The sequence below is a fragment of the Peromyscus eremicus genome, chromosome 4 (genome assembly GCF_949786415.1).
Source record: "Peromyscus eremicus chromosome 4, PerEre_H2_v1, whole genome shotgun sequence".
Taxonomy (NCBI): domain Eukaryota; kingdom Metazoa; phylum Chordata; class Mammalia; order Rodentia; family Cricetidae; genus Peromyscus; species Peromyscus eremicus.
In genome coordinates this window covers 4285527-4308453 of record NC_081419.1, presented here as the reverse complement: position 1 = coordinate 4308453, position 22927 = coordinate 4285527, and the positions used below count along the sequence as shown (strand labels likewise).

At 53.9% G+C, this 22927-nt stretch overlaps 2 protein-coding genes across 4 annotated transcripts in view; one reads left to right on the top strand and one right to left on the bottom strand.

The window, feature by feature from the left end:
- The first annotated feature begins 4305 nt into the window (after positions 1–4305).
- Positions 4306–19099, top strand: Sh3glb2 (SH3 domain containing GRB2 like, endophilin B2). 2 transcript variants are annotated; one of them, XM_059259976.1, is made up of 11 exons: positions 4306–4451; positions 8059–8200; positions 8809–8937; positions 13078–13211; positions 13404–13496; positions 15306–15368; positions 16823–16846; positions 17237–17326; positions 17506–17606; positions 17999–18239; positions 18537–19099. In XM_059259976.1, exons 1-11 carry the CDS (start codon positions 4389–4391, stop codon positions 18642–18644), a joined length of 1188 nt encoding a protein of 395 aa, XP_059115959.1. In that variant the 5' UTR covers positions 4306–4388; the 3' UTR covers positions 18645–19099. The 2 variants fall into 2 exon arrangements, with proteins under 2 accessions (XP_059115959.1, XP_059115960.1); XM_059259977.1 differs by lacking the exon at positions 15306–15368.
- Positions 19100–19743: 644 nt separating this feature from the next.
- Nup188 (nucleoporin 188) overlaps positions 19744–22927 on the bottom strand; it is a 57305-nt gene continuing 54121 nt past the window's right edge. For both annotated transcript variants that reach the window (XM_059259974.1, XM_059259975.1), the window contains exons 37-44: positions 22522–22680; positions 22143–22280; positions 21555–21629; positions 21188–21439; positions 20931–21062; positions 20643–20716; positions 20412–20541; positions 19744–20303 (exon numbers count right to left, since the gene is read on the bottom strand). In XM_059259974.1, coding sequence (XP_059115957.1) covers positions 20127–20303; positions 20412–20541; positions 20643–20716; positions 20931–21062; positions 21188–21439; positions 21555–21629; positions 22143–22280; positions 22522–22680 — 1137 coding nt within the window. In that variant the 3' untranslated portion in view covers positions 19744–20126. The remainder of the gene's footprint in view (positions 20304–20411; positions 20542–20642; positions 20717–20930; positions 21063–21187; positions 21440–21554; positions 21630–22142; positions 22281–22521; positions 22681–22927) is intronic.

The window sequence follows — 22927 nt, the reverse complement described above, 5'->3', positions numbered from 1 at the left end:
ACTTAACAGCTGAGCCATCTCTCTAGCCTCCAGTGACTGATCCTTTTTCAGTCAATGTGAGTTACTGAATGAAGGAATGAATATTTGTAAGTGGCTCTTACAGGACAGGGCTGGAGTCTCTTTAAATGGTCACTGTTGCCAGCTACAGAGAGATACTCGTAAGTGAGTGCACAATCAAGATGAACATAGTTTATGCAAGAGAGTAACACAGACTCTCGGGCCTGTGGAGTACATGGGGGTAGTGACAGCATTGGTAGAGATGCCACAAAGAGTAAGCCACTGAACTGGTTAATGAAACTCCACATGCCTGGGCCCCACCTGCTTTTACAACACTACCCAGATGCCAGAACCAGTGCCAAGTGACTCAGGTTCACCCTGTACAGACAGAAGAACAAAGCAAGAAGGTACCAGCTGAGGAACAGTTCTGGGTGAAAGGCCAGATTTGCCAGGCTTGGTGGTGCACGCCTTTAATCCCAGCACTGGGAAATCAGAGGCAGGTGAATCTCTGTGAGTTCAAGGCCGGCTTTGTCTACATAGCAAGTTCCAGGCCAGCCAGAGATACATAGTGAGACCCTGCCTCCAAAAGAAGAAAGGAAAGGAAGAAAAGACTTGGAGGGTTGGGAGGTAGCTCAGTAGAGAAAGCACCCGGTGCTTTCTCGAAAGACAGAGATTAGATTTGGTTCCAGCACCTGCATCAGACAACTCACAATGGTCTGCAACTCCAGTCTCCGAGGATCAGACACCCAATTCTGGCCACCTCAGGCATTGTGAAGAGGCCTAACATTAGTGCAGCCATGACAGGCTGCAAACTAATACTAGAACTAGGCCTCACCATTACAATAACCAGGAAAAGCCACAAACTGTACCTTGTAGGTGACTGATCAGACTTGAGACAAAAAAGTACTAAATGCTCTAGAGCATTAAAGATAGCTTACATAATCTGTATACAGATTGCCAGTTTCCTTGCCACAACGCCAGTACCAATCACTGTTTGACAAAACTTCCGTTGCCTCACTCCTGTCCAATCAGGAATTCAATCCCCATCTGAATCTGGAATTCCCCTACCTGTCCCATCCTTTACTCTGTAAAAACCCTGCCTCAACTGAGCTCTAGGCTCTCCCTGACCCAACTGCTGTGTCGGAACAGATAGAGAGCTCAAGCTTGAGCTTGCAATAAAGGTTCTTTGCTTTTGCATATGCACTCCAGACTCCTGGTGATCTCTGGAGGGGGCTCATGACTCAGCATAACAATTGCACACACATGATACACAGACATACGCACAGGCAAAACACCCATACACATAAAAGAATAATAAAAAACTAATAAAAATAAACCCTTTTTTAAAAGATGGAGCTTTGAATTAGTAGCAAGAGCAGATGGAGACAGATACCAAGTCCCGTTTCCCAAGCTGCAGGGAAAGTAGTAGAGGCAGGAGTATGTGCAGGGCATACTCTTGATTGGGGGGGGGGGGGCTGTGAGAAACTGGATTCAAGGTCAGGGCACACCCAGTTTCTCCACCTGGTAGAGGCACTAACTTAGCCCTCCCCAGGAGGATGTCTGTACTTTTCACACTTGGGGCTCCAGGCCTTGGCTTGAGAACCCTCTACCCTGTGAAGCTCTCTTACACCCTCCCCTCGCCCAGATGAAGAAACAAAGGGGCTTGTCCTTAGGTGCTCTATAGTGTCACCAAAGTCAAGGGCAAAAGAGAGAAACACTTTGGTCTATAGAAGCAGAGTCCCAGAGAAAAAGAAGATAGGGAATTGGGAGAGGGTCTCACTGGAGTAGAGCCGGAGTCAAGTGAGGAGAAAAAGTGACAGAAGGAAAAGTAGAGGGGTAGCAGAGGGACACGGGGACACTGGAACCAGCAGAGACAACGCTTACGTCAGAGGTCTATTGCACAGCTGCAGGAGGACAACTAATCGGATGCTTGTTTGTTTTGTTTTGTTTATTTGAGATGTGGTTTCCCTGCGTAGCCCGGGCTGTCCTGGAGCTCACTCTGTAGACAAGGCTGGCCTCAAATTCACAGATTCATCTGCCTCTGCCCAAGTACTGGGTGCCACCACCACCCTGAAACTAATCAGATTTTACACATTTTAAAACTGCTAAAGAGCCAGACAGTGGTGTTGCGCGCCTTTAATCCCAGCACTCAGGAGTCAAGTTAGGCAGATCTTTGTGAGTTCAAGGCCCACCAGGTCTACAGAGAGAGTTCCAGGACAGCCAGGGCTACACAGGGAAACTCTCTTTCAAAAACAAACAAATAAATAAGTCAACCCCCTATAGAGGACGAGCTGGAATGTTCGAATTGTAGCAGAAAATCAGAGGATGAGGGAGGTGATGGTAAGTGAGCTGATTTCATTATTCCACTGAGTAAACACACACCTGTCATTCTTTTTTTTTTTTTTTTAAAGATTTATTTATTGTGTATACAGTGTTCTGTCTGCATGTATGCCTGCAGGCCAGAAGAGGGCGCCAGATCTCATTACAGATGTTTGTGAGCCACCATGTGGTTGCTGGGAGTTGAACTCAGGATCTCTGGAAGAGCAGTCAGTGCTCTTAACCGCTGAGCCATCTCTCCAGCCCTCACCTGTCATTCTGTACAGGCTGCATATACAGTTTGTGGCTGGGAGTGGAAACCCTTGACTGTAATTCCAACAGGAAGGTGGAAAGTCCACGGTCATCTTTGACTGTATATTATTTTTAAGACCAGCCTGGGTTGCATGAGATCTTGAAACAAACAAACAAAACAACAACAAAAAACAGAAGCAAAAAAAAAAAAAAAAAAAAAAAAAACCCAAACCAACCAACCAACAACAAAAAAAAACCAGGCAGGAAGAGTGTCTCAGCCCTTAACAGCAGCCACTGCTCTTCCTCGGGACCAGAGTTCGGTTCCTAGCCTGGCTGCTCCACTTCCTTTCATTCCAGCTCCAGGAGATCCGACACCCTCTTTTGGCCTCCATGGGTGCTGCTACACATGTGACACATGTTCACATATACATAAACAACAACAACAACATAACAATCTTAAAAGGAGGGAAGGGCTGGAGAGATGACTCAGCAGTTAGAAGCACTGGCTGCTCTTCAGAGGTCCTGGGTTTCCAGGACCGTTGGTTCCCAGTATCCACATGATGGCACACATGTCTCTGTAGCTCCAGTCCCAGCGCGCCAACACCCTCTTCTGACCTCTCTGGGCACTGCACACACAGGGTGCATAGCACATGAAGGCAAAATACCCCCACACATAAGTAAATAAAAAAATAAACATTGCGGGAGAAATAGCTCAGCAGGTAATGGAGCTCGAGAAGAGAAATGACTCCAGGAAGTTGTTCTCTGACCTCCACACATGTGCTGCGGCTTTCTTGTGTCCCCCATCTCTCTCTCTCTCTCTCTCTCTCTCTCTCTCTCTCTCTCTCTCTCTCTCTCTCACACACACACACACACACACACACACTACATAAAATTTAAAAGCAAAAACAGGTTTGGGAAGATGGCTCCATGGGTAAAGAACTTACTGTGCAATCTTGAGAACACAAGTGAAAGAAGCCATGTAAAATCCCGGAGCACGGCCCCGGGGCTCCTATGGCCAGAGAGAAGGGAGGCAGAGAACAGAGGATCCTTGGAATGTCATGGGCCTGACCAATACCTGAGGTCACCCTCTGCTGTACATGCATGCCCCATGCCTCATGTTTGCAAGTGCTCATGTGTAAACGTACACACAGACATACAACCACACACAGAGAAAAAATATTTTAAAAATGAGAAACAAAACCAAATCGGGCAAAAGTGGTGACTCATGCCTTTAATCAGGTGGATCTTTTTGTTGTTTTTTGAAAGAGGTTTTCTCCGTGTAGCTCTGGCTGTCCTGGAACTCACGCTGTAGACCAAGCTGGCCTCAAATTCAGAGATCTGCCTGCCTCTGCCTCCCAAGTGCTGGCAGGCAGGTGGATCTTTGTCAGTTTCTGTGAACTGGAGGCCAGCCTGATCTACACAAGGAGTTCTGGGCCAGTCGGGCCCTAGAGAGACCCTGTTTCAAACAAATAAATCCCCAGATATTTAAAAAACAAAAATTTGCACAAAATACTACCAAGATGATGAAGTGTATATAGATAAAGTGTGCGTCTGCTTTATTAAAACGTCCATTAGCGCGAGGGGCCGGCTGTTGCGGCAGGTGGCCGGCAGGTGGCAGCAGCGCTCCCAGCGAAGCTCCTCCCCACCTGGCCCCGCCCCGGCCCGCTTGGCCCCGCCCCGGGCTCGACTGGTCCGTTTCCGCGCGCGCGCAGAGGGCGGGCGCTGGCAGCAGGTGGGCGGGGTGCGGGCCGGGTGCGCGAGGCGGGGCGGGGGGCTGCCGGCTGCGCTGGGGCCGGCGCGGCTGCCCTGCGTACGGGCGCGCCATGGACTTCAACATGAAGAAGCTGGCGTCGGACGCGGGCATCTTCTTCACCCGGGCGGTGCAGGTGAGGCCTGGCGCGACGCCGCTCGTGGGGCCCGGATGTGGAGCGCGCCCCGAGCACCCTGCCGCAGGAGCCCCTTCCCTGCTGCTGCTGCTGCTGCGGTGCGCTGGGGACAGCTCGGCCCCCTGCTCCCCTGTCCCTGAGCTGCCCAGGGGAGCTCCCAGCGGGGTCAGCGCAGCTCCCTGATGGCATGGGGTTGGGGCCTGAGCTCCGTCCGGTGCCTGGGCGCCCGGCAGTGCAGGTTTGCGCTGGCAGGTTTGCCCACTGCCCTGGCGCCTGCACAACTCGGGAGATGAATGACCACTGGGTGGTTCCTGCTTCCCTACCCTAGTCCAGCGAGCCCTGGCTGACAGGCCCAGGGCTGCACAAAAAAGGTACTAATCCCTTCTGCGGACCTCAGTCTCCATACCCGTGCAATGGGCAGGTTGGTGCTACGGTTCCACTCAGTCCCTTTGACACGCTTGGATTATCAGGCCGGAAGCCAGGAGTAATTTCCTTTCTGTTCTGCGGGAGGTCTGTTTCCTTTTACTTCCCAGGCCTAAAGGATGGCGAGAAGGCTAGGATCTGGCTGGGTGCCCTCTTTGGGTTCTGTCCAGGCCGGTAATGCTGATATTGGAACAAATCCTAAACATTTGGGATCAGAAAGAGAAACTGAGGCGAATTGATGTCATAGTGAAGGGCTGGAGTCAGATATGGATGTGAACACTTCTCTTGTGACCTTGGGGGCAGGGACTTTACCTCGCTGGGCCTCAGTCTGAGAAATGGGATGAGGGGACCTCTTTGCTGGGATGGCTGTAACTGCAGTCACCACGGTTAAAGCGCACCTGGGCAGCGTGTGACCTTGTACAGTCATCTCAGTCTTACTGTGCCTTTCTGTAAAGCAGGTGTAAGGCTCAGGTTGGAGGCCCTGTCTGCTCCAAGGGTGGGTGTGGGATTTCTGGGGCTTCTGTACCCCTGGGCTGGCCCATCTCAGTACCCCAGGAACAGGTTCTGTATGCTGCCCTTGTGGGTACTTGTTGACTCTGCTGGGCACAGCCCCCCACCCCCTCAGGGGCCCATGTGGCCATGTTTACTAGAAAGCGAAGGGTTCCCACGAGACTTAGTGTCCCAGTGAGGATTGCTGTTCCCATTCCCAGTTCCAAGCTTGGTGGGCATCCCCAGCCCTAGAGAGGATGCTAGGCCCTAAGAGCTCCAGTCTCTGCAGGAGGGGGAAATCCTGTCCCAGCGTTGGCATGGTAACCACACTATCTCACACATCTGGGAAGAACCTGATCTGCTGGGTCCTGCCACCTGACCTGGCCAGGCCCACAGAAAGGGCTTGGGGTAGTGGTGGCTTAGGGTTCCTGGCCTCACTCTGCCTGATGGAAGCAGGCCCACAGGGTCACTCACTCACACTTGAGCTGGAGCCAGGGCCCAGGCCCAGGCTGGGGTGGAGGAGGGAGCCGAGCATGTTATAAATAGAGGCTTTCTGTGCTCCACACACCCACCCTCCTGCTGATGCCATCTTGCTGGGAACTGCCTTGGACTGGTTCAGGCGTGATCCCCTTCCCCTTCGCAGGAGAGGGACTAGGTAACAGAGGAGGAAGGCACCTGCAGTGTGACCCAGAGAGGCAGAGAGGCGTCTGCCACGGGAGTCATCAGGCAAGATGGAGGGATTCTTAATTACCAGTGTGTGGACAGCTCCTGTGGGTCAGTGTTACTGTGCCAGGCACCGGGACGTGCAGAGTAAGCACACAGCCCCCGTGTGGACCAGGAACAGTGTGGAGGGACTTGCCCCACCCCCAGCCCAAAGGGAACAAGGCCTCCCCAACTTGAAACCTAAGGGCAGGATCTCTTCTACAAGAGTGATTTTTGGGGTGGTGTCCCTGACCAAGGGCCCCAGAGTTGGGTCTGAAACATCAGTCAGAGCCTGTGCAGCAGGTTCAGGTGGCAGAGCAGGCCCCATCAGGGCTGGGAGGGAAGGGAAGCCTGCCAGGCACAGCACGTTAGAATAATACGGCTAACACGCCTGTGGGTGCCTGTGGGTACCCACTCCGTTGACACTCTTAGCAGTGATCACAGTACCAGCATCTGCAGTGGCCTCACCCTCATCCAGGCCAGGCAGGTAGCAATGGGGAAGGCCGGATGCCCAGCGACTCGGGAAAGCCCAGCAAGTGTGGGGACCTGAATGATGGCAGCATCCCTACACACCCAGTGATACTTTACACTGGTGCCACTGGGAGACTTTATAAGTGATAGCACCAGGTAATACTACCCAGGGCTGGGCATGGCTCAGCAGGAGAGTCCAGGATAGCTGAAGTCCCAGGTTCCATACCCAGTATTTCCAAAAAGAAAACTGTTAAGCCCATACTTTATGCTGGCCAGATACTGTGTGAGGTGGGTTTTTGCCATTTTCCAGGGAGAAGCTGAGGCCCAAGGAGATGATGCTGCCTCTCTGAGCTTTTCCTCAATTGGAAATTGGGGGTCACAGCAGGACCACAGAGGCAGGGGCTGTGGAGACAGGGCTGAGCTGGACGGGGCAGCTGAGGGAGGAGGCTGTAATGCAGGGAGAAGCCCAAGGCTGCTGCATAATTGATGGCTGCTGAAGGACCTGGTGACTCCTGGGCTCAGCCTAGATGATTCATCACGGGCAGTGGCTCTGCAGGGCTCCAGCCCCCTAGACCCTGACTCCAACACAGCCCTTTGTCGGCCTCAGTGGATCTATCTGTGCAATGGGAAGCCTGAGTGTCCCAAGCTGCACAACCATAGTCCTTATTCCTTATACCTGTAGCAGATTTGACCTTTTGCTGTTGAATGATGACCTTGGACAAGCCTGGTCACCTGGCTGGAAAAAGCTTATGCTTGGGGATATCTGTTCCTGGACTTTTCTAGATTAGATGGTGAGGACGTGAACCAGTTTCTGATTATTCCTAGGTGGCCTACATGGCTCCAGCCAGCTCTGACTGGGGACCCATGTGACCTCCCTGGTCCTGGGTACACCCAGCAGCTGGCTCTGATGGGCTGGCAATGTTCTCTGTTTACCACACCCAACAGCCAAACATTTGGCCCGCTTCCCTCTCACACTCGCTCCCTAGACAGGCTGCCCATTAGCTCCCAGCAGCCACAGTGTGGACACTTCCCGCTGGGCACAGACTCAGTTGCCAGCCCCTCATGTCTAACCCACTGCTTTCCCATCTGACCCTGTATAGCCTGTGAGAAACATTCTTACTCTCTGTTTTTGGGGGAAACTGAGGCCCAGAGACCAAAGCCCCTTTCCCAGTGTCACACAGCTCAACAGGAGTAGAGCTGACCCTTTGATTCCAGAACCTGAATTCTTGCTGGAGTCCCATGGAGTTCCCTGGTAACTTGGAGCCTTGCTCTGGGCCCCACCTGTTCCCTAAGGACTTGCTACCAAGTTCTTTCCCTCAGCCCTGGTGGCCACCTCCTCAGGCCTCATACTCACTGGGAACATACCTGCTTTTGTGGAGAGAGGGACCGGGGCTGTGTGGGGCTTCTAGGAGCCACGAATCCAACTCACCCAACCCCCTCACCCTAGAAAGAGGCAACCAAGACCCAGGGTGGGTTGTAATAGGCCTCCCTCCAAAGGTTTTCCCTGCTGCTTCCTTCCCAGTTCACAGAGGAGAAATTCGGCCAAGCGGAGAAGACTGAGCTTGATGCCCACTTTGAAAACCTCCTGGCTCGGGCAGACAGCACCAAGAACTGGACAGAGCGGATCCTGAGGCAGACGGAGGTCTTGCTGCAGCCCAACCCCAGTGAGTGGGTGTGGGGCAAGAGGCAGGTGGGCACCCGGCCCAGCTCAGGGCCATGGGTGCAGGGCTCCAGAGGCCCTCTGAGCGGAGGGAAGGCCGGGCTGCACACAGGAGCTGAAAGCCTGGACTGAAGTACAGGTGGGAAAAGGGGCAAGCAAACGACAAATGCCAGCCAGCCGGGGCTCCCGGCCAGAGATGGGAGAGGACTTGACCAGAGTCATACAGAGTAGCTGATTACAGGAGAAGCCCTGGGCGCAGAAGGCTGGCTTGGAGGCAACCTGCATGTCATCTGTAAACCTTCAGTGCCCCTGAAGTGTCCCAAGAGGCCCGGGGACCAAGGCTGGGGGTTGCTCAAACATGTTAGACACTGTAAATCCTGTTCACATAGGGGAGGCATGGGAGGCGCTGACTTCATGCGGTGGGACCGACCACACTCATTGTTCCACGTCTTTGAGCCTCGGCGTCCTCTCTGGTCTCACAGGGTGGGGCGGGTGGAGGAGATGTGTCTGGAAGTCTTGGGTAGGGATGCTGGGTGGGGGTGGGGGCTGGCCAGGGTCTGCTCTGTCACTGAAGCTGTCATCTCTGGTGGCTTTGGCTGCTGTCCCCTCCAGGTGCTCGTGTGGAAGAGTTCCTGTATGAGAAGCTGGACAGAAAGGTGCCCTCCAGGGTCACCAATGGGGAGCTGCTGGCTCAGTACATGGCGGAAGCGGCCAGCGAGCTGGGGCCCAGCACCCCCTATGGTGAGCAGACCACAGAGCCAGGGCCGGACTGAGGGGCACTGCCTCTAGCCCCCTCAGTCCCCCTCCCTGCCTCCCTTCTCCCTCGTCTTTTATTTTAAGGCTGGCCTTAAAATCACAGAGCTCCTGGCTTGGTGCCCTGAATGCTGGGATTGAGGGTGTAGCCCTCAGGCCAAGTCCCTCCTGTTTAGAAACTACAGAGCTAACCTGAGTTCATTATGAATGTAAGCTCTTCCAGAATGTAGAGTAAAGGAACAAATGCTCTCTTAACCAGTTTAGGTGTATGTGTGTGTGGGGGGGTGGGTATGGTATATGTATGAGTGTGTGCTATGTATATAGTATGTGGGTGTGGGTGTGTATGTGTGTGTGTGGTGTGAGTATGTATGTGTGATGATGTGTGTATGTGGTGTGTGTGTGTGTGGTGTGTGGTGTGGTATTTGTATGGTATGTGGTGTGTGTGTGTGGTGTCGTCTGTGGAATGTAGTGTGGTGTGTATGTATCTGTATACACGGTGTATGTGGTGTGTATGTATGTGTGTTGTTTTTGTGGTGCTGGAGTTGGGACCTGGAGCCCTGTGCGTGCTTGGCAAGCACCCTACCACTGACCTACACCCCAGCCCTAGGTTGTGTGTGCGCAGGTAGGTGCACATACGAGAATGTGGGGCCCAGAGGTCCAACCTTAGGCATCTTTCACCCTGTTTTATGAGGCAAGGTCTCTCACTAGGACTTGGTGCTCGCTGTCTGGTTAGGCTGGGCTGGCTGGCCAGCAAGCCTGTGGATGTGCCTTGTGTCTCCTTCCCCAACACTGAGATTCCAGTCCCCTGCTATGTACATGTGTTCTGGGGATTGATCTCAGGTCCTCACACTTGAGCCGTCTCCCCAGTCCCGATATGTGCTTTTCAGTGGGATCTTCTGAACCCTGCAACCTGGCTTTTTAAAAAGTTACTTATTTTTATGCGGATGGGTGTTTTGCCTGCATATATGTATTGTGCCACCTGTGTGCTGGAAGAGGACGTCAGATCCCCTGGAGCTGGAATTACAGGCCATGTGAACTTGACATGGGTGCTGGGAACTGCACAGTGGTCCTCTGGAAGAGCATCCAGTGACCTTAACTGCTGAGCCATCTCTCCAGCTCCTAATTAGCCAGTGTCTTGCAGATTTGCCTTCATGCTGCCATGCCTCCTCATTCTCTCTTTCTTCATTTCTGAATTTTTTTGAAATATACCTTGTATGCCATGGAATATTACCTGGTTTATATTATATACCCCCCAGTGAATTTAGAGTTGTACAAACATCTCCATAGACCAATTTAAAAAAAAAAATCCTTCCATCTCATCCAAAATTCTCCCCTTTATATAGTCAGTCCTGGTTCCCAGCTCAGGCTGCCAATAACGTGGTTTTGGTCTGTCTTCCACTGCTCCTGCCCCCTACTCACCCTTTAGGAAACTGCCCAGCTGGGGATCTGGCTCAGTTAGTTGATGAGGCCTGCAGCTTGATCTCCAGCACCACATAAACCTGGTACTGTGGCAAAGAGAGACATTGCCAAAGTTTTTTTCCAAGTGGCTTTTTATACCCCACCAGCAGGAAACTTGATCTTCAGCTGTCTGGATTTTAAAGCTCCTGGCTTTTTCATGACTCCTCATGCTGTGGTGACCCCAACCGTAACATTATTTTTGTCCCTACAAAATAAAAATAAAATAAAAATGAAACTGCAGTTTTGCTGTTGCTGTGAGCCATAACGTAATCTGTGTTTCCCTGTGGTCTTCGGCGACCACTGTGAAAGGGTTATTCGAGGCGACCACGGGTTGAGAACCACTGGCCTAGCATCTGAGCTGTCTGGGGACTGTTGTGTGTGCACTTAACAGGATCTTATGTCATGTGTTGCAGGGTCCAGCACTGTTCAGGAAGGTTGACTGCTGGATGGTATTGTCTGCTGTGTTCTTGCTGACTGTCTCACTCTGGTCATGGAGAAAGAGCATGGAGCTTTCCAGCTGTCCTCTTCACTGTTTGTTTCTCTCTGTAGTTTGTCAGTGTTTGGGGTGTATAGTTTAGAGCCCCATTAGGTCCATATGTTTATCTTTCTGATGGACTGGTGTGCGTGTGTGTGTGTGTGTGTGTGTGTGTGTGTGTGTGTGCACACGCACGTGTGTAGGCCAGAAGTCAAATTTGGATGTCTTCCTCCACTGCTTTCTCACTGAACCTGTAGCTTACTTATTCTGCTACACCTGCTGGCCATTGCACATCAGGGAGGCACCTGTCTCCGCTGCCATCTGTAACAAAGGTTATAGATGCATGCCACTGACTTTTATGTAAGTGCTGGGGACTGAATCAAGTCCCCATGCTTGTTCAGCAGTCATTGAGTGACCCCCAGTCCAGGATGGACTGTGTTGCCCCCATCCCACTGAGGAGTTTGTATTCTCACTACTTGAGAGGCTGAGTATGGAAATCATCTAAGACCAGAAGCTTGAGATCAGCCTGGCCAACAGAGTAACACTCCATCTCAAAAACAAAAGTTAAAATGCTATTCATTGTGCTTAGTCAAACTTTTTGCCTGGAAGTCCATTTTGTCTGATAACTGTATGGCTACTTAGCTCTAATGCCAGCATTTGCATAGTTATTTTTTGCCCTTTTCTTCCCAGTTTATTAGATCATAAAATCTTAAGCATGGCTATCATCAATGGCATTCAGTATAGACAATATTTAGATAGTTTTTAAAAAATATCTGATAGTCATTGCCTTTTCATTAGAGTGCTTAATCCATTTACATTTAACGTAATAATTGATGTGGATAGATTTTTTTCATTTAGGTCTTGGGTAATTTTTCTTGTCTTTCTTTACTGCTTCCTTTAATTTTTATTTTTTTATTTTTATTTATTTTGTTTGTTTGTTTTTCAAGACAGGGTTTCTCTGTGTAACAGCACTGGCTGTCCCAGAATTCGCTTTGTAGACCAGGCTGGCCTCAAACTCACAGAGATCCACCTGCCTCTGCCTCGCAAATGCTGGAATTACCACGCCCTGCTCTGCCTCCTTTTATATTATAGGTATTTTCTATTATATTTTCTCTTCCTCCTCCTCCTCCTCCTCCTCCTCCTCCTCCTCCTTCCTCTTCTTCTTCATCTTCTTCTGTACTGAGTTTTTAATCCTGGGCCTGTGTGTGCTCAGCAAGTACTCTACCACTGAGCTATATCCCAGATCCCTATTCTCCACCCCACCCCCACTTTCTTTAAACAATGTCTTACACTTTGCTCAGAATGGCCTCTAACCCTGGACCTTCCAGTCTCATTCTCCCAGCAGATGAGATTGTGGGCCTGCACACCATTCCCAGCTTACTCGTCTTATTTCAAGCTAGCTCCTAAGAAGCTGTCCCAGAGTCAGTACATGTCAGCCAATATTGGTCAGTGGTTGTTTTTAGATATCTTCAGCTACTGAGATTGTGTGTATGTGAATTGGGAAACTCGTCTAAAGGTGGAATAGTTGACAAGGCTAGTGTTTGCCTCGTGGGTGGGAAGTGGCCCGTGTGCTCTCCAGCCTGTCCCAGACATGCCACAGGTGTGCTTGCTGGGAGGTATTCCAGATGTACTCAGGTTGAAATCTGGCCGGGGTGGCGCTCTTTCCACCAGGCCTCCAGCGACTGGCTGCCCTTGGCCTTGGCCGGTGACTTGCCAGTGCTTTGGCTGCTGCTGTCAGTAATGTCCCCAGGGCCTGTGCGTCCCTCCTGTCAGCCTCACCAGCAGCTGCCCGGGGCAGTGCCGTGTCACCCCGGCAGAGAGCCACCGACCCCAGGATGATACCCCTTCATTGTTCTTACTGGGGTCCAGTGGTTGTTCTTCAGAAAATGTTTCTCCATTTTTGTGCCTTTGATCAATTTCCAGACTCTGGAAGTTGAAGTCCTTGACTTCTGGGGGAGATTTGTCAAACTCCTTTTTCTCATTCTGGAACTCCTGATCTTTTGTTTTTTCCTGAGATGCTCATCCCCTGCCTGCTAGGCCCCGGGAGCTGCTGTCCATCCTTTTAGGGCTGCGGTGCGGTGCGTCATGGTGGATGTCAGCACATCTGTCTGTCCCTACACTTGCCTGGCAGACCTCCTGGGGGCAGCGCAGCTTGAGTCCTTCCCCTCCCTCACCTTACCACTCTGTCCTCCTAGGGAAGACACTCATCAAGGTGTCAGAAGCTGAAAAACGCCTGGGAGCCGCAGAACGGGATTTCATTCACACTGCCTCCCTCAGCTTCCTCACACCCTTGCGCAACTTCCTGGAAGGGGACTGGAAAACAATTTCGGTGAGGGGTCTGGGACCACTCCTCAGAGCTCTGCGCACAGGTTGTCACCCCAGTCAGGGAACCCGGACCTCTCCAGAGTGGTTCCTATAGGCCGGGTGACCAAGAATGACTGTCCGTTTCTGGGTCTCAGTTTCCCAGGGGTCTCTGGCCAGGTCTGGGCTGGTCTCACTGTTCCTGTCATCCACCCTGCAGAAGGAGAGGCGGCTGCTGCAGAACCGACGTCTTGACCTGGACGCCTGCAAAGCACGGCTGAAGAAGGCCAAGGCAGCAGAAGCCAAAGCCACGGTAAGTGCCCGGCCCCCCAAGCTCTGCTGGGGGTCCAGAGATGGGGTACGCAAGGGACCTGGTGTTTGCCATGCTCTTCCTCCCTGGCTGGGGCTAGACTGTGCTGACTGGTCAGGTCATGGTTTCTGTCCCCACCCCAGGGAATCCTGGTGGCTCCAGGGCAGACATTTATGAGGTAGGCAGGCTCACAGTGCCTTGAACTGGGCTGAGCACCCTGCAAGTCTCTTAGGCATCAGATGGAATTCTTGCATGCCTCTCCTGCCTCCGTGGATGCTCAGCCTGCCCTGTCTGGACATGGCTCCCCAACTAACTCTCCACCTGCTGCTTGAACATGGGTACGCTGTGCCCTGTGCTTCGGCTCCCCGAGGCTGAAGGCTGCGGAGAGCTCTAGAGCTGGCCAGCCACCAAACCCCACGTAGGGACTGTCTGAGGAGCAGGGCCTGGGGTATCCTGCTCCTCCTTCACCCCACAGCCTCCTGGGGCCTGCTCAAGCAGGCAGGACAGGCTGGGCTGATTTGACAGGGCTAGGCCAGGAAGGCTGAGCACTGTCTGTCATGCAGGCTGCTCAGGGGTCTAAGGGACCTAACAGCCACCTCAGGTCCTGAGAGACTTCTAGGCCCTGGGCACGTTAGGAAACTCCTCTGTGCTTCTCAGACTCTTAGCTCAGGAAAGGTGGGCCAGACCAGGAGAGCCTGGGGGCTCTCCACTGTGTTCTCCCTACAGCACGGTCAGTGTGGTCACTGGGGCCTACACTACCTCCGGCAAGAGGCATAGCCAGGTCCCAGGTCAACCAGGTGTGCAGGGCATACATGCGAAGAGAATGACCCGTGGCTATTGGGATCACTTGTCAATCACCTGGCAGAACAGTCCCACCCCATTACCTCTGTCTTTTCCTAGTCAACAGCAGAGTGACTGCTTCTCCCCTTGGGGCCCAGAGTCTTGGGCCTGTGGATCAAGTGAGGCAAGATCAGTGTCCGTAGGGACTCAAGCTCAGCAGCTCACTCCTGGGCACACATGTGCCACCCTGGACTCCCGAGGGTGGCTTGTGAGTGTCCTTCCAGTCCTTCTATGCCCACCTCGCGCCGGGCTGGCTCTGCCTGCTTTCGCTTGCTGTGGACTTAACTAACTCTCTGTTTTTGTTCCTCTCCGTTCTGCTTTGGGTAACTTGGCTCAGTGTGAGGGAGATGTGAGTATACCTGTCCCATGTGCTGTGCTGCTTCTGGTTCACCCACCCTGTCCCAAGGCCCAGTGTTGGGGCCAACCCAGGGCATCCCTTAGGCTTTGCAATTGGCTGGCCTCTACGCAGCATCTCTCTCTGGTTTGTGGGATGCAGGCATCAAGGCCTGTGAGGCAGCTTCTTGCAAATGTCAAAAGCCTGTCACTCTGTCCATCCATGCATCCATTTATCTACTCTTGGGAGGGATCTGGCCTCAACAGAAGAGGCAGAGACAGTGTGGTGACATTGTGAGCTGGAGAAAGCTGTGGTGGGGAGGGCTGTGGATCTGGTAGGCCTCCTTGTGTATCTGAGACCCCAAAGAGGGGCAGGCCCAGCCTGTGGCTTCCTGGGGCTCTCGGCACATCTGTCCACTGGGTCTTCCTGTTGGACCCATTGAGGCCCTAAGCCTGTCAGCTCTCCAGATGGTTGGAGTGGGCAGAGGGTCTATGTTGTATCTGTCTGTGTCCTCCTGTCCCTGGGGCCAGGGTTTCTTGTGTCTCCTTATATAGGAGACTCCGGGGCCACCTCCTGGCCTCAACACCTGCCCTGGCCCAGGGTGACTCCCCTCCCCCATGAACTCTGTTCCCCGCCAGACGGTGCCTGACTTTCAGGAGACTAGACCTCGTAATTACATTCTCTCGGCCAGCGCCTCCGCGGTAAGCACCCTTCCCACCATGCCCCGCCCCACACTGGCCTCCTCTGCCCACAGCTCCCGCCACTGGCTCTGTCAGTGCAGGAGCAGAAGCCAGCAGGTGAGACAAAGGGCCCTGCTCATGTGGCAGGTTGCCTTGAGAGGCTGAGGGGTAACTCAGAACAGGGAAGTGACAACTTCACCTGCCCCAGCCTGGCCCAGCAGGCAGGCTAGCTGGCTTCTTCCTATGCAAGGTAGAAGATGTTTTGTCCAGCTGCACAGAGCCCCTCCATGACCTTAGGACCGCACACTGTACCACCTCGAGGGAACCTGAGGGGCTTTCCAGTCTGTGTCTCCTACTAGGGGACACTGGGGTTAGGGAGGAGGCTGTCTGGGCTGACTTCCTGTCTCAGACTACTAGAGCACTGTTTGCCTTAGCGCCATTGTAGCTCACAAGCTAGATGGCCTGGGAAGCACCTGGGAAGCAGGCGGAGGCCAGCTGGAGGAGCGGGATGGAGGCGAGATGAGGGAGGGAGGCAGGCGAGGCTGCCTCAGTAGCCTGGTTAGTTGGTGCACTGACGGTGTGTGGGCTAGGCCAGCCACACGCCTGCATTCCTATAGCGGGCTCTCTCCCTGTCCCGAGTGACACCGTCCTGCACCAGCCACCGGGCCCTCTGCTCCTGTTCCGAGCATGCACTGTGTGATTGTGCTCTCCATCGTTCCACGGCTGGCAGCTGTCTTTGAGATGTCCACTGTTGTTCATGCTCAGGCCTGTTAGATGGCCCTCCAACATTGCACATGACGAGGATGCTCCCCCTGTGGGCTGTGCACTCTGCTGGCCCAGTTCAGCAGTCCATCCATGTGTCAGTGTTATCCTAGGCCAGATTTCCACAAGTGTCCATAAATTGTGTCGCCTAAGTCACAATGGGGGGAGGGGGTGTCTTTCTTCCCTAGACTCTGGATGACACTTCCCGCTCCCCTCCCTGGGCCGAGTTGAAGGAGAAACATCCCGGAGGGTGGAGGCTGCCCTGTTTTTTTCTTTTGCCACTGGCCCCCAGTGTGACTCTGGCCCGAGGCTGCCTTTCTCTGCCGGAGGACAGAAAGGTTCAGTGACTGGCCCAGGGTCACTTGTCCTGTCCTGCCTCCGAGCAGGAGTCAGGGTGGGGTGGGGACATTTGGTCTCTAAGACCCACTTAGAGTTGGGGGCTGTAGGAAAAGCACAAGCGAGACTGCCCAGCTGGCTGGCCCTGCATGTAGCATGCTAGATGGGACGTGGTGTCATTTCCTTCCCTTAAAGTGAACCTCACTCCGGCCTCAGCTCCTGGTTGGGCTGGGGTAGGCTGTGCAGGATAGGGTGGACAGAGGTTGGGTCCCTGGGAGCTGGGGCAGGCACAGGCTCTGGCCTCTGGCTGTCCCCCCCTGATGGTGCCCACCTTCCCTTCCCTGCTCACTGGTGCTGGTGTGGTCCTCCTCCCTCAGCTTTGGAACGATGAAGTAGACAAGGTGAGTCGGGCCTGGGGACTTGGGGGACAAGGGCTGCTGCTGTAGATAGGGGGTCTGAGGCTCTGGCCTCTGCCGTACGCTCATTAGGGTTCTGGCAGTGATACCAAGTCCCCCTTTGGGAAATGGTTGCTCTGCAGCACATTAGGTCCTGGAGAGGCATCTTCTGATAGATCCTATCCTGTCAGGTGGTGGAGGGTCTGTCATTGAAGCTACCCACAGATCTCAAGTTGGCTCTGGCTTCTCTGGATGTCAGTTCTAGGTGCAAAGCCAAGCATCTGTGTTCCTAGAGGGCAGTGATATTATTCTCAGTGGGCCTCAGGGCACAGGGAAGGCTGGTGGAAGGGATGATCTAGGATGGAGGCTGCTCTTGTTACCGCCTGTCCCACTTAGGCTGAGCAAGAACTTCGAGTGGCCCAGACAGAGTTTGACCGGCAGGCAGAAGTGACTCGTCTCCTGCTGGAGGGGATCAGCAGCACCCATGTGAGTCCTGCATTCGTGTCCTGCTGGGTCTTGCCGCAAGCAGGGGCCACAGAGCCAACCCACAGACTGGGCATCCCATCCTCACTCAGTGGTGCCTGGAGTACGGTCTGGCAGGGCACGGGATGGGCATGGCCTATGCTAGGCAGAGGCTAGATGAAGCCCCAGCCCCTTCCTTCCAGGTGAACCACCTCCGCTGCCTCCACGAGTTTGTCAAGTCGCAGACAACCTACTATGCACAATGCTACCGCCACATGCTGGATCTGCAGAAACAACTAGGCAGGTGTGGCTGGACCCAGGTCTCTGAGGCCCCTATCTCCTAGGCCCAGTGCTGCTGGCCAAGGGCCTTCTCTTCAGAGCTCAGAAACCCCCACAACACATGAGATTGGACTAGAGGCTCTGCCTAGAACCCCACCTGGGTACCTCGTGTGGTGAGCCCCTGGGGGCTACCATCAATGACCAGAGTCCCCCGGTGTTTGGGCTGGGAGGTGGGCAGGGGCAAGCAGGTGACATCATCTCAGCTTCCTTTGTTTCTCTCTGTGCTGCCAGCTCCCAGGGCACCATGTAAGTTATTGGGGGTAGGGCCTCCTTGTGTATAATGGATGTGGTCTATCTTGTGGAGTATGTGGGAGTCTCAGGTTAGCACTGGCTGCTGAGACACCCTCCTCTCTCTAGATTTCCAGGCACCTTTGTGGGCACTACAGAACCTGCCTCCCCACCCCTGAGCAGCACCTCACCCACCACCACTGCAGCCACCATGCCTGTGGTACCCACAGGGGCTGGCTTGGCCCCTCCGGAAGAGGCAGCACTCTGCCTAGAGGAGGTGGCTCCCCCAGCCAGTGGGACCCGCAAGGCCCGGGTGCTCTACGACTATGAGGCAGCTGACAGCAGTGAGCTGGCCCTGCTGGCTGACGAGGTGGGTCTGGGGTCCTGGGGGGGGGGGGGGGGGGGGCAGGCAAGAGCTGGACAGGAGCTACCACCAGGAGGCCAGGAACACTGGGTCTACACAACCCTGGTCATTCTCTTGGAATCCTTGGAGGAGCTGTGGGAGTCAGGGGAGGTGACTAGTCTTACGAAGCAGTCCCTAATCTGCCATGGCCCAGTACAGCCCTGTAGTGACCCCCCTCCCAGGGACGAGGGGGCTCTGCACCTGCTTAGCCCTGGGGCCGTCCCACCCATTCCAGGGCACAAGTTCCTTCTCTGCTCCCCACAGCTCATCACTGTCTACAGCCTGCCTGGCATGGACCCTGACTGGCTCATTGGGGAGAGAGGCAACAAGAAGGGCAAGGTCCCTGTTACCTACTTGGAACTTCTCAGCTAAGCAGCCCCTTCCAGGCCCGCCATTGACCTTGTCTGCTGGTGACAAAGCTGTTTAGGATAGGGGACCTAACCCTGTCTGGCTGTGGCCCTGTCAACCAGCTAGGAAGGACCCCATTCAACAGAATGTCCCCAGGCCCCTCTGCTAGCCCTGCTTCTGACCTGCATCCCTGCACACTCCAGGCTTCCCAGCTCCCTTAAGGCAGGAGGGTACTACACTTGGTACCATGATGTGCAGGGAATGCTCTCGGCATGAGAAGAACAGCTGCCTTCTAGCTGTGGAAGGCTGAGGGGTAAGCAGCGAACAGGCAGGGCTAACACTCAGGGACCAGAAGGTCGGCCAGAGCAGCAGGGCCGTGGGCTGCCCTCCCCTCTTTCCCTCACAGCTCTGGCTGGGTGCCGTTTCTAATTGGCATTCTTTCTGCTTGCTCTCTGGCAAATAAATCCTTTGTGTGCAAATTGCCTGGGCTCTTGTCAGGGTCTCAGAGCGCATGAGCCGCCCTGAAAGCGTGATGGTTAGACTTCAGTGATCTCCCCTTCTCTGGGTAGGGTTTGCATGGATCCGTATCACAAGCTTCTTCCCAGACTGCAGACCAGAGGAAAAGTCCATATAACTTCCCAGTCCCCAGGGTCCCATGCCTGTGCCTAAGGAAAACTTCCAAATTTGGACCCACTGGACCACAATGGCCTGCCTGCCAGGAAGAATGCTTCAGTAGCCAATTGCTGTGGGCTCAGCCTGGAGCTGTGAGGGATAAGAGATCAGTCACCTACCTCTTCAGGGTACTAGAGTTTACAAGGGGCAGGCAGGCACTAAAGCCTACACCAGCCTGATTCTGGGAACATCCAACCTAGCCATGTTTTATTTTAAATGGTCTCAGTGGGCATGCTGGGGCTTCACCTGGGAAAGAGCTATAAACAGGTTATACCTGGTACAAGTGCTAAGGAGACCCAGACTCTCCCTTGCTTGCCTGTTCTGGCAGTCTACCCAGGACTAAATCAACAGGTACGAGTAAGTCAGCCATCAACAGGAGTCTTGCCATATCCAGGCTACCCTGTCTGGGGCCCCTGAGCGCTGCCGCATGACCCATGCTCTGAAGGCCCAGTCTATAAACAGTACTTTAATATTTGTATAAATAGACCACAGTATTACCAAAAACAAAAACAAAAAACCCTGGAAGAATAGATCATGGGAAATCTTCACTACACACAGGCCTGTCCTGTGCTGCCAGCACCCAGGGCCTCCCTGGCTGGTGACATGCCATGGGAATGCTCGAAGGAAAAGGGCCACCTTGGGGGTATTGTAAAGAGCTTGAGCACCCAGACCCTTGGCTCCTGCCCATGCTGTTGACCTCTTGATCTATTACAAAAATAATGTCAGCGGTGGGCGGGAAGAGGGCAAAGAGGGCTGCTTGCTCTGTGGTGGCAGCACCCTCTGCCCAGGCTGCAGTGCAGGTTGGTAGGGAGCAGCAGAGAGCATGTCACTCCCCTATCTCTGCACATGCCGGACAAAGGCTTGCACAAGCTGGATCAGAGGTTCCTGAGACTCTGGGCTGGCTTTGGAGAGAGAGGTGGCCTTGCCCTGTGGCGAGGGCAGAACTCCAGCAGCAGGGGAGCTGGGGGTTCCCCTTCTGAAGTATCGTGAGAGGCTGGAAAGCAGCGTGCTCTACAAGAAAAGCAGCAGCTTAGTAACGAGGTCTAGGACCGCTGTCCCAGACCCCAGAGGACAGGAAGCACCCAACAGCTTTCCCGCTGGCCAGCCCGGCCTCCGTACCAGCTCTGAGCTCAGCTCCTGCTTCATCCGCTGCTTGTCCCGGGGGTGCACAGCCGGATCCCTGAGGTAGCGTACTGCCTGGGAGATGAGCAGGTAGAAGCAATTCTCCATGGTGAACATCAGGAGGGACCTGGAGAGGCAGGTGTGAGCATACCTCCCGAGCACAGCTGAACCACAGCCCAGAGGATAGCTGCACACACCTGCCCCAGGCCCTTAAGACTCAGGTCTTACTTCAGCGTCCGGGTTCCTTCTGCTTGTGTACTGAGTCCCACAGCCTGGGTAAGGGATTCCTTTTTCTTGTCCAGCTAGAGGAACAGAAGCAAGCAATACAAAAACTAACCGTAACAGTGGCCAGGTCAGGTCTCACATACCAGTTTCCCTGGTACCTCACAGGGTACAAATGGGAACTCCTAACATGCCACTGTAGGGAGAGGCCTAGGCTCCAGAGACTGGATATGTCTCCTATTACTCAAAGTGACAGACCAAGTGGAAAGTTATGGGGTTTGGAGGGTGGCCTACCTCTCCAAGCATGTTGAGGGCCACATTCACTGTGGCCAAGAGGGTTCCAAAGGAGGGGGCCACTTCAGAGTCAAAAGTGGGAGTGGTGAAACTTAGGGCAAACAGGAAGTTGTATTCAGCGAGATCCAGGGACTGAAAGACAGAAAACAGCACTCTGGTACTTGCTGGGAGCTCTCCGGAGTACAGCAGAGTGTACTGCAGATCCCACGTTCAAGACTAGCTGTTGAAAACCTAGTGTCAGGAGGTGGTGTTAGTACCTGGTCCAGCAGGATCTGGCAGACGTCTGGAGTGAAGTGGCGCAGGGCTGCCAGGGTCCTGCTGAGAATCTTGAGAAGGCCATACTGGACTGTGTGTAAGGCTCGCTGCTCTGAGGCCTCAGTGTCAGCAACAGGCTGCTTGGAGGAGCAGCCAGATGGGGCAGCAAGAACTGTGGTGGTGGTGGTGCTGGTGGTGGCTGGTCGCTGAACTCGAGGAGTGACAGCTGAGGGGAGGCCATCTCCATTTTTGTTCTGAAAAGAGTCAAGAAAGGAAGGGTAAGTTACGGGAGATCAAGGGTGTTCCGCAGTGGGGACGGAGACGGGGACAGGAGTGGTCCGCAGTGGGGACAGTTGGGGCTTTGGTTACCTGTAGGTAGTGCTGCAGCATCTTGCGGCTGTGTAGGAGGGAGGTACACGCCTGGCACAAATAACCCAGGTTCACCTGGGACATGGGAGGGACAGGAAAAACTCATGAAGCAACCCCACAGCTAGGTCTCTCTCCAGGACACCAGCATGCCTCCTCTCTCACTGAGTGATGCTCCTGGACTGACTGCTTCAGGTGCACTTCTGGCCTATGACACAGTTCTCAATAAATCAGCCAGATGGGGATTACTGTTTCCACACTACAGAAGAACAGTGGTGATGTGACCCAGCCAAGGTCACATAGACAACAGCCCATGGCAGCTGTCTGCTGCCTCCAAAGCCACTGGGCTCCTCCAGCTTCAGGCCTTCTGAGAGTTTTGAACCCAAGTCTCCCTCATAGAGCCCAAGTTCTCAACCTATCCAGCCTTACTTCACTGTGAAAGGGAGAAGCAGCCTTAAGAAAGCAGCCTTGGTCAAACCTGTGTCCTCAAACGAGAAATCCACACTCAGAAGAGCCTGCGGTTCACTGAGGCTATCCACCTGCCCCACCATCTCCCCAGACCTTTCCAGGAAAGCAACGCTCTAGGCCCACCTGGACATCCCGCATGAGCTGGGGCAGGTGAAAGTGCCACTCCTTCCTGAAGTGGGACAGTTGTAGGATGAAGCCCACCGTGTGGTCCGCTTCCTCCAGGCAGGCTAGACTCTGCACCGTCCTCACTGCATTGAGACACTATGAGGGTAGGAGAGAGAGAATCCTCAGGAACCCGGCACACCATGTCCACCTACCTACGGAGATCAGGTCCTAGGCCCACATAGCTGAGGTAGCTGGCATTACAATGAAGGCTTCCTCTTAGGTGACTCGAGATTTCTTCCAGCATCTCAAAGATGAGGGCATGGATACCCCAAGTCCTACAGTCACCTGCCCCAAGTGGCTCTGGGTGTCCCCTTCTGTGAGGAGGGCAGCCCCTTACTTGCAAGGTCCGCTCCTGATGGACACCCACAAAGTCTAGAGCCTCAGTCAGGAAATTGTAGCGTAGAGTCTTGAGCAAGCGCTCCATCAAGGACATGGACAAGCGGTAGACCCCTGGCCAGGACGGGGCATCCAGGGACTTTCGAGAAGTGCTGGGTGTCTACAACAAATGGCACAGACTCAGGACTGAAGCCACGGGAACCCACTGGGAGCAGCAGAACCTCTTTGTGGCCCAGTCACTGGAAAGGAAAACATCTCTTGGAGGGACAGTTGCCACTAGCATGAGCAGAGCTAGGAGGGGGTGAGGCTACCAGACTCAGCAGGAGCTGAGAGTTCCAAACCTGGGTCTGCCACTAACCAGGTGTGTCAGCTTGGCCACGTCCCGCCCTACTCTGGCCCTCAACATG

Excerpts from the sequence above, each read along its gene's own strand:
- Sh3glb2 (XM_059259976.1), top strand. The coding sequence starts at position 4,389 with ATGGACTTCAACATGAAGAAGCTGGCGTCGGACGCGGGCATCTTCTTC. Across the intron at positions 8,938-13,077 it reads GGGGCCCAGCACCCCCTATG|GGAAGACACTCATCAAGGTG; the intron begins GTGAGCAGACCA and ends CTGTCCTCCTAG. Across the intron at positions 17,327-17,505 it reads AGGGGATCAGCAGCACCCAT|GTGAACCACCTCCGCTGCCT; the intron begins GTGAGTCCTGCA and ends CCTTCCTTCCAG.